The sequence below is a fragment of the Rhinolophus ferrumequinum genome, chromosome 3 (genome assembly GCF_004115265.2).
Source record: "Rhinolophus ferrumequinum isolate MPI-CBG mRhiFer1 chromosome 3, mRhiFer1_v1.p, whole genome shotgun sequence".
NCBI lineage: Eukaryota > Metazoa > Chordata > Mammalia > Chiroptera > Rhinolophidae > Rhinolophus > Rhinolophus ferrumequinum.
In genome coordinates, this window is record NC_046286.1 from 33,868,317 (window position 1) to 33,878,781 (window position 10,465).

Here is a 10,465-nt window from a genome sequence, read left to right on the forward strand (position 1 = left end):
AACAGGAAAGACAGAAGGAATGCAAATTGAAAATACTTAGAAATATGTTCAGCTTTTCTAATAATCAAGGAAATGCACATTATAACTTTTTAACCATCAGAGTGGCAAAAATTAGACATATTGCTAATACCACTGTTCATGGGTTGTAATACTTACGGTCATAGTGCAAACTGGCACAGCCTTTTGAAGGCTATTTAGCAATATGCATGGAATTTTTGAATGTCCATTCAATTAGACCCATTTTTTAAAAATCTGGGAATACATACTTGAGAAATAATTGACCAAGTGTACAAAAATTATTTATAAAGCTGTCCATTAGAGGGCTGTTTATAATAGCGGCAGTGTAGGTAATCTATATTTGCATCAACAGGGATGTGGTTAAATAGGTAATGACATGCCTGTTTAGTGGTCCATACACTCAATAAATTGAGGATGTGTGGTCATAGTAGACATATAGATAAGAAGAAAGGAAGGAAGGATGAGAGGCAGGGAAGGAGAGAGGAAAGAAGACAAGTACTTACGAGATTGCTAGGATATTCACCAAAACATTAATGGTGGTTTCTCTAGATAATGGAAGTACAAATAATTGTATGTTTTTGTTAAGAAGTATTGTATACTGGATGACATAAAGGATAAGAAATATCATTAAGAGGATAAGAATCACTTAAATACTTCTGTATTATTATAGTTAAGCGACTTATAAACTAATGTGGGACTCTCATAAGATGGATTAGTACCAGAAAAATGAAGAGAAACATTTCAAAACCTGATTTGGAGTCAGGGAGAGAAGAGTGGGGTTGGGAGGCTCTAAATCTTACTTTTTTTTATCAAGACCATGAGGATCATAATTTGGAGTCTGTTACGGACCTCTAGTTTTTTTTAACGGCACGTAACTGCAAAAGAAACTGAAACATTTTGCTTCCTCTCCACTTGCAGGTGATATACAAATTGGAATGGAGGATAAAAAGGGCCAATTAGAAGTTGAAGTCATTAGAGCACGAAGCCTAACACAAAAACCTGGTTCCAAATCTACACCTGGTAAGGAGAGATGTTTGGACAAGAAAATCTCACATAGGCAAAAACTCAAAACATTTGCTGTATTGGAATTTTACATACTCTGTTCTGTATCATCTGATTGATTAAAAAGGAATCTTTTCTGTGTTCTTTGATTCTATATGAGTAGATTCTTGCACAATTATTCTGTCAGAAAGTGTTAGCAGTATTGTCATACTATTAAGAAAAGTTTAGTTATGATTGCTTCTTCGCTTGTGTCAGTTGTTTTTTTTTCTGTACTTTTATTTACAAATGCAAAAGAAAAAAGTTCTAATCATAATATAAACCTTTAAAATATAAACCTGAATTGTAATTCCAGCTATACCCCAAGTAAGGTAGCGTCTTACGATAAGTTTGCATACATTTCATTGAAATGAGGAAAATGGCAGTAGTAGAAATGTGTGGGTGTTAAGGAATAGAATTTATGGAGCCCTGGGAATTTTAAATGATTTAAATAGTCAATGGGAAATTTTCAATAAGCATCTCTAAATCTCTAATGAGGCATTCTCTAATAAAATCAATTTAACTTAAAGGATTAACTTCTCACATGTTAAAATTAACTTTCTTTAGCTCCATACGTCAAAGTATATCTTTTGGAAAACGGGGCCTGTATAGCCAAGAAGAAGACAAGAATTGCACGAAAAACCCTTGATCCTTTGTATCAACAGTCCCTGGTTTTTGACGAAAGTCCACAGGGTAAAGTTCTTCAGGTCAGTAATACTAGTTTGACTTTTTACATTGTAATATCCACATTCTCCATGTAAACACTGAAGAGGTGGTCAAACGCGAAGAGAGTAAAAGTTCAGTAAGGAAAAATATGGTAAACATCCCTGAGTAGGAAAAAAAAATGGTAATTTACAATGCAAATAATGCATAGTATTAAAAATATCTGGTAGATCTACTGGAAAACAATATTTTTATTTTCTCTCTCCCTTTTTTTCCCTTCTCTCCATCCTCTCCTTCCACTTTTGCCCTATTTCCCTCTCCTCCCTTCTTCCGGATAGATAGATAGACAGACAGACAAACAGACAGACAGACAGATGATAGATAGATAGATAGATATCAAGTCAAACGATGCTAATAATAGTTTTTTGAGCATTACCGTGTTTCCCCAAAAATAAGACCTAGCTGGACCATCAACTCTTATGCGTCTTTTGGAGGAAAAATTCATATAAGACCTGAACTTTATATTGTATCATATCATATCATATCATATCATATATCATATATCATATATCATATCATATCATATTATGTAAGACTCAGTGTTATGTTATATTGAAATAAGACTGGGTCTTATATTAATTTTTGCTCCAAGAGACGCATTAGAGCTGATGGTCCGGCTAGGGCTTATTTTCAGGGAGGTACTATGTGCTAGACATGGGATACAAAAAGGAAGAAAGGAAAGGAAAACACAAGTGTACAGGTGCATTGTTAGGTGCTTATATACATAACCTCTTTTAAACATGTGCAATAAATGTTATCATCTCCATGTTAAAGATGACATCTGAAGACCACAGAGATTAAATAATTTGGCAAAGTTACTCAGTAAATTGAAAAGGCAAGATTCACCACCCCTGCCTATGTGAAGTCGGTGAATGAGTTCAGTTGAGAGCCTTTACAGATGACTAAAGGGTGGAAATCAGAAGCTAGGTGTAAGGGTAGTGGAATACTTACCTGTCACCAGCAGGTGTTGGCCCAGATTGTGAATGAGCTCACTGACTTATTAATTATCTGATCACAGCATTGTCAGGCACCAGTGATTTTTCAACCTACCCCTTCACTGACAAGTCCATAATATAAGAGAGATGTAATGAATATTCCCATTTTTACACCTATCCCATCATCCGTGTGCTCCCTTGTACACTGAGTTGGGTGGTTTTGCCCTCCTAGCTTCCCCAGATAATAATTTTTGTATCTCTTTCGCCCTGTACATTGCTACTAGATAGTGGTTACTAAAGAAGATATTGAATTTAAATATGAATAAATGTGTGTATTTATTTCTTTAACATGGTTTATGTGTGTAAGACTCCTCATTGACGAGGGCAACGTTACTTGCATTCCATCAAACCCCAAAATTATAGTGAAGTGTCTCTCCAAGCACCTTTTTGTTAGCGTCTTCTAATCTGCTCCTCCTCCTTGGTGTTAGTTATATTCATCTCCTCTCCTTCCCTGCCTGGCCCACGTTTACAGAATAGTTGCTTTCAAGGCTTCTAGTATGAAAGAAAAAGAAGTTCACACTGTGTTGCATTTCTCTGTCTCTGCAGGTGATCGTCTGGGGAGACTACGGCAGAATGGACCATAAGTGCTTTATGGGTGTGGCTCAGATCTTGTTGGAAGAACTTGACCTGTCCAGTATGGTAATCGGATGGTACAAATTGTTCCCCCCGTCATCACTGGTGGATCCCACACTCACACCCCTAACCCGCCGGGCTTCCCAATCATCTCTGGAAAGTTCAACTGGGCCTCCTTGCATCCGATCATAGTGAACTTATACCAGAGTCATTCCAATAACACTCTACCTTTCAGGATAATAATCTGAACCAGATATTTCATGATCAAAAGCATTGTTGGAAACAGACAATCAACTTGTGTTTTGCCTGTAGTAGTTTTTCAATAATGTGTCCCAACTGTTGTCTCAAACCTGGCTTCATCTGACAGAACAAGGCAATCTATCAAATTATAGTAAAAGTCAACATGCTAGTGAGAGTCACTGATGCTTCTAACAAATAGAAAAGGAGGATACTTCAAATTTACACACACACACACACACAGACACACACACACAAACAGACACCAAATTGAACAAACTGGAAACTCTCACTCTGTGAAAGTTGTATTTTCCACGTTTCTACGCAAACCACAAGCAGTGTTATTTCCCTGGTATTTGAGAAGTTTTGTTCTTTTGTGTTTTATTTCTATGTGTGTTATTTGTTGGTTTTGGATTTGTTTTGTTTTATTTTTTTACTGTGTTTGTTATTTACACGAGTTTTGGGCTGTGTCATGACAGGCCTCATGATGCTTACAGAGACCCTTCCTTCCTTTTTCCAAAAGCACCAAAAAAGGGCTGAAGCAGTCTCTGTAGCATCCCCCCAAAATGTCCAACAGTGAGACAAGATGAGGCGCATGACGGGTTTCACTGGTTTTATTTTATAATACTTCAAAGTCTTATGTGTGGAAACCCAGAAAACCAAAAGTTATCTTCCAAAAAAATAATCACAGAATCACTTTTACAAAAGAAGGGCATATCTGTTTGCATTCTAAAAAATTAATTTATGCTTCCCTTTGTTTTGCATGGAAGACTTTTAAAGAAGTCACTCTGCAACTAATGCTGGAAGCTAAAACTAACTGCGTAATCATACTTTGGAAACACTCCTTGTAATGCCTTTTTCTTCCTGATACCCAAAAAGAATATGCTCATGTGTATAAACTACACTTTTGACTTCCCAAAATGGTGACTAGAAATGGATTGGAGCCTAAGACACTTGCAGCTATGCCCAGGCTTCTCGACCATGTCTCAGTGTAGACACACCCATCTGCCCTGGAAAGAGCATGGTATGAGCTGTTCAGTATTCCACTGGAAATTCCAGTTGAAATATTCTGCACTAAACTACTGTTTTTTTATCAAATTTTAGTTTACATTTCTTTGAGATTGATGCAAGCACAAAGCTTGATTTTTTTTAATGCAAAGTATCTTACTTTTTTGGGGGGGGGAAATAAAGTCAAATTTCAATTTGCATTTCCTTCATCTGAGTTTTTCTTGGCCTTGATCTTCCCTTGTGACATTCTGTATGTGTGCTACAAACTGCAGACTTTGCAGGTGCATCGATATGTTCTCTCTCCTTTTATGAGTCATTCAACTTTTGTGATCACACAAACAGAGCAGCATGACTTGCAACTGTTCAAAGCCGCATGCGCGTTTTGTAAAAAAAAGAAAAAATGAAAAAGAAAAGAAACAAAAGGTTATTTAATAATGTATGTTAGTTCCACATAGGCCAGCTTGTATGTTGCATGTACTTGTACAGTTTGCTCGTTAATTACTATACTGAAATAACCAAGAAATCTAAGCCATCCATTTTTGTTATAGACATTTTGCAGGTTTTAGCCAGACTCAGTCTGTGAGTCTGGGGTGAAATGTCTATAGATGGACTTTATTTTTTACCCTCTGGAAAACGTGATGTAGTATGGACCAAATTCCTTCTAATACATATTTTGGTGTAGATTCCTACTGTGGGGCTGTAACACATGTAGACACTGTGTACACACTAGGTTTTAATCCATAGACATACTGCCTGCACCAAGTGAATTATTTATTATTATTTACACATGCCAGAATTATCTGCCCATCATTGCACAGGGCACAGACTGACCACTACTCACCATGCTGAGCAGGAAGAACTGAAGCATTGGTGCACTTCTACTAGATTCCGTTCTGTCTTAGTGGCCAACAAGCAACTAATTATAATTGGGTAGTATCTTTCTATTTTGACCACTTGTCTTAACACTCCCCTGTGCTTTTAAATGAACTTCCAACTCATGTATGTAAACATGTTTAATAAAATTTACTTTTCATGTCAGTCAGTAGCCATCTGTGTTCTGTGTTTTGCCCAGATATCCATTGTGGGTTCGATGGTGCAAAATGGGAGCCAGATCATGGGAAGGGGAGGCTGGGGTTTGTTTGCTGCTGCGGGTGTTTGACTTGACCTGTCACTGCACTATATATGTCTTAATCTATGGCCTGAAGGGTACTTTGCATCACATCCAAGTTCTCACTTTGTCAGCCTGTCTAAGTGAGCACATGACTATACTTCTGAAAAGTGGCATTATTAAAAACAATAAATCTCAGTAAGAATCAAATGGAAGGTTGTTTTTCTGCTGCTGTTTGAGTGTGCTGATAAAAGAGACAACTCTGTTGTCCAGTTGCCAAATCATTTCAACTTATGTGACGTATCAAAATATGAATTCCTGCGTCTCTTGTCTAAGCATCTGGTTCCCCTTTCCATCTTTTCCTTCTGAACTCCTGACTGATTTGGAAAACTTGCCTTAGAGTAGGCTGACTTAATGAACCAAGCAGACATTAAATCACCTTCAATGGAATCTTAGGGAATAAATATATTTTCAAATGTAGTAGATGAGTCTCTAAAAGGGACATGTTTAAAAAAAAATCATTAGCTTTCTTAATTTCGTGATATTTTTTCTTCTCCAAAAGTATGTTCATATATTTCATAGTCATCATTTTCACAAAATACTCAAAAAACACTAATTTCATGTTGCTTTCTAGTAAAATAACTGTTCAAATCTACTCTCTACCTTTTAAGAGCCCTTAAATTTTTATACATCGCACTGGCTTCAGCTTTGTAAAGCAAAATAAACACAGCTAACTCAATATCAAATTTGAGAGAATAAAGCAATTTGAGACCTGTCACTATATTTGTTGTGTAAAGTTTTTAAACAATTGATTGAATTTTACCCTACTTAATCAGTTATTTGTAAGACCCAGTTTTATAATATATAAGACCGATTCTCATATTGTATAAGACCCGGTCTTATTATATTAATTTTTGCTCCAAAAGACGCATTAGAGCTGATGGTCTGTCTAGTCTTATTTTCAGAAAAACACGGTAAGTCTTCATGCTTCTTGCTGACCCTGGCAATCTGATTTCTGGAAATCCCAGTCTCAGATATATGATCTGATTATACTTCACCAACATTATTAAGGGCTTTGTTGCATACTAGGTATTAAGTACTTGGAATATGAAAATAAGGGGAAAAAACTCACCCTGTCTTAAAGGAGCTTCCTATCTATTAAAACAGTTCATTTTATTGAAAAACTGCAATAACCTATTTGATTAGTATACAAAAAGCCATGGGATTATGTTTAATTCTCACAATATCCCCATGAGTTAAGTACTCTGATGGCTCCTATTTCAACATCAAAAATCTGCAACTTGGAGAAGCTAAGCAGCAGGCCAAAGGTCACAGCGCAGCTCGTGATGGAGCTGGGATATGAAACAAGTTCGGGCTGACTCCAGAGCCTGGCCCAGCAAACACTGCATTCTCCAATATGTGCTGACAGTTGAGCTAGATCTTCAAGGGTGCTCATATGTGGGATCTAAAACTAAAAGCAACAAAGGAAAAATACAAATAGAGAAACAAAAATCACAGACACAGATAATAGTTCAGTTGTTACCAGAGGGTAAAGAGGGTCAAATGTATGGTGATGAAAGGAGAACTGACTCTGAGTGGTGAACACACAATGTGATATATACATGATGTATTACAGAATTGTACAATTGAAACCTAGGTAATTTTACTAACCATTGTCACTCAATACATTCAATTAAAAAAAAAAAAAAAAAGCGTCCACCAGATGGGAAAGGACTCTAACCCAAACCATTCTCCTCCTTAAGGCAGCCCCCAGCCAGCCCGGTCTCCCGTTGCAGATTTCCCCAGGGCCTCTGCCATTACCACAGGGAAGGGATGGAGAGCAGTAATAGCACTAGTGGAAGGAGGCAGGTGAACTCTCTGTCTCTGGAGCCCTCTTTCTAAGCTTTGCTCCTCTCACTCTCTCCTCTGTGCTCTCTGACTACGCTTGTCACTTGCATTATCAGACTTCATGCAGCTCTCAGGGAAGAGTAGGAATAAAGGAAGTAGAATAAAGTTGCATTTCGCTGAGCCCCAGACTTATCCTTTGGTTCCAAGGTAAAATTGTTTTAGGAGTATCCCTACCCGACTCCTTGTCCCCAGTCTCAATGGAGCAGTGCCCCTCAATTCTGCATCAGTCACCAAAATCTGCATCTTGGGGTTGAGCTGATCCACCTTGATTCCCAGCTCCATGGAGCGTTTCAGTCTTCCCAGAGTCAGTTCCTATGCCCTCTCAGTTATTTCTTCCCAGACCCCTTGGACAGCTCTCACACCATACGGAGTATTTCCATTCTGAGGACAGGAAATTTGTCCTTTATCAGTATATCTCCAGCACTTAGATCGGTGTGTGACACATAGCGGGGGGTTAGTAAATATTTATTGGATGGATGGATGGATGATGGATGGATGAATGAATGGATAAATGGATGGGTGAATAAATGAAAAACAGTGAATAAATACTCTAACCTGAACATCCTTATTGTTGATCCTCTTAACTATTCTCTTCCAGTTTCTAGCATCACCTCATCATTTAGCTTGAAAGTTTTTTCTAGCTATGATCCACATTATTTTTAGTAAGAATTTGGTGTTCCACCCTGGCTTTATTGCCTCATCCTGCCGTGCGTAAACAAACATAGTTCACAGCTCTCCTTGGCTCACTTTGCTAATATACCCTTGGGGCTTGCCCCTACCCCTCAAGTGGGATCTAGCCAATATGTGTGCGTGAATGACACGTTTGCTCTGCCACCGTGACTTCATAGAGGACCCGCATCTAAGGAAGAGGCGTGGTATACAAGTAAATAAATGCCAGATCTAAAGTAAGCAGCTCTCAGAATGGCCATAAATGAAGTCCCTGCCTTCAGTAAGTGTCCAGATTCTACAATAAGAAGTTAGGTGGGAAGACCAAGACCAGAACGGGGAAAGCAGAGAAGCCCTGTGCCTTAGGGGACAGAGGGGTGCAGCCGCATGAATAGTCAGGGCCACTGCCTTTCTTGTGCACACACACCTGCAGGGGAAGCTCCACGAGAGCAGGAAATTTGTCACGGCTGTTCTGACTAGTATGTGTTTTGCTATCTCTTCATTCCTCTAGATTTTCCAAGTTCTACCAACACAAAGTAAATTCACCAGAAAATACATACCCAGGTCACATAACTTGTTCTCGCTATCATGTTTATGCCACCATAAATTCTCTAAGTTTTTCTTTCATGTTTTGCCTTTGGTTTTTATTAAGTTTTAATTAAAAATTATTCTTACACTGGCTGTATGTTTTTGTCACATATTTTTCAATATATCATTCCATATCTTTCTTTTTTTCAAATCGATGTGCATGATGTTTTTATTTGTGTGCTCTACACGTTATCCTTTTGTGTCTGGAAAAGTTTTTTTTTTCCTGCGAACTTAGCCTTTCTTCTGTCACAGGGCTCCTAACCTTTTGTACACTCTGGACTCCCGTGGTGCCTGGTGAAGCCTAGGGACTCCTCAGAATAATGTTAAACTCGTTTTTCGAGTACGTAGGATTTAAAGGAAACAATTATGATGGAAGAATTAAAAATATTTTTAAAACAAATTTGGGATGAATTAAAAGGCATGCTTTCTTTACTGATGTACTAAACAAAATAAAGTGAAAGACCCAATACTGTATTTTTGAAGTAATGATCAGCATCCATGATAGTTCCAGATATGTGCAACAACTCTTATGTGATATAAAAATATCTAATTTTATTGACAACACGGTCACAGTTATGGCTATGGTGTTGTGGTTTGCTGCCCACAGTGACAGTGAAAAGAAATGTCCAATTTTCAATTACAGGTAAGAAAAAAAGGTGAAGGGACATTTTTTTCTCCTCCTCCAAGTTCACAGAACTCCTGAATTCCTTTCTGTAGGAATAGTATAACCTGTGTATGGTCAATTTATCCTGGCAATCCAGAGCACTGCTCAAGACTCTCATGTCATCCATGAGCTCACTATTAGTGTATTTATTTTTTCTTTTATGATTTTTTCCAATAATGTTATAATCAAATGGCTTGATGAAACGCTTTGTAAATCCGTTTGAAATGTTTCAAGGAAAAAATGACTTGAACTAGTACTTCAGTGCCTGGCACATAGTATGCATACGAAAAACAAGACGGTAGAATGAATGAATGGCAGAAAGACTGAGAGCTTCATGTTTTCCTAGGTCAGTGTTTCTCAATCTATTAAAACTCAGTCACCTTTTGATAAACATACTAATTTCACCTTCTACTCCTGACATAGCTACAGTCATAATGTTCAAGCGAAGTGGTCTACATAGCTCTTCCTTCAGTTGAGAAACAAAGTTAAATTCTATACTTTTTTCGTTGCCTATAACCAAGATTTTTCTTGCATGCTATTCTCTCGCTTGTATTCCAAAAACAACGCATTTTTGTTTTGATTTACTTTTGCTTTTTTTCCTTTATCTAATTGTGTTGTCATACCAAAGATGGTGTTTTGATTTGTCATCCTCTGTGTGCCAATATGGAGATTTCTACACTGGAAATGTAATAATCTATCTCATTAAAATTGCAGGTGTACACCACATGAAGTGCTCTATGATACCAAGTTGCAAAAAATTCCTAGTTAATTTTTTTTCATGATTATTGCACCAGTGTAATTTGACATTATAAAGTGACATAAACCTGTAGGTCAGCCACCACTGTTTCCACAATTGGCCTATTGGAGCCATTTTCCTTGGGGATTTCTTGTTCTTCTGAAAGCAACTAAAGCAAGAAGTCCAAGATTCTTCCAGTCTCT

The 10,465-nt window shown here is 37.6% G+C and overlaps 1 protein-coding gene across 50 annotated transcripts in view; it reads left to right on the plus strand.

The window, feature by feature from the left end:
- Window positions 1–5,630, plus strand: part of RIMS1 (regulating synaptic membrane exocytosis 1) — a 443,759-nt gene extending 438,129 nt beyond the window's left edge. For all 50 annotated transcript variants that reach the window (XM_033103252.1, XM_033103253.1, XM_033103221.1 and 47 more), the window contains 3 exons: window positions 937–1,038; window positions 1,624–1,763; window positions 3,321–5,630. In XM_033103252.1, the coding sequence (XP_032959143.1) occupies window positions 937–1,038; window positions 1,624–1,763; window positions 3,321–3,539 (461 nt within the window). In that variant the 3' untranslated portion in view covers window positions 3,540–5,630. The remainder of the gene's footprint in view (window positions 1–936; window positions 1,039–1,623; window positions 1,764–3,320) is intronic.
- Window positions 5,631–10,465: the final 4,835 nt, after the last annotated feature.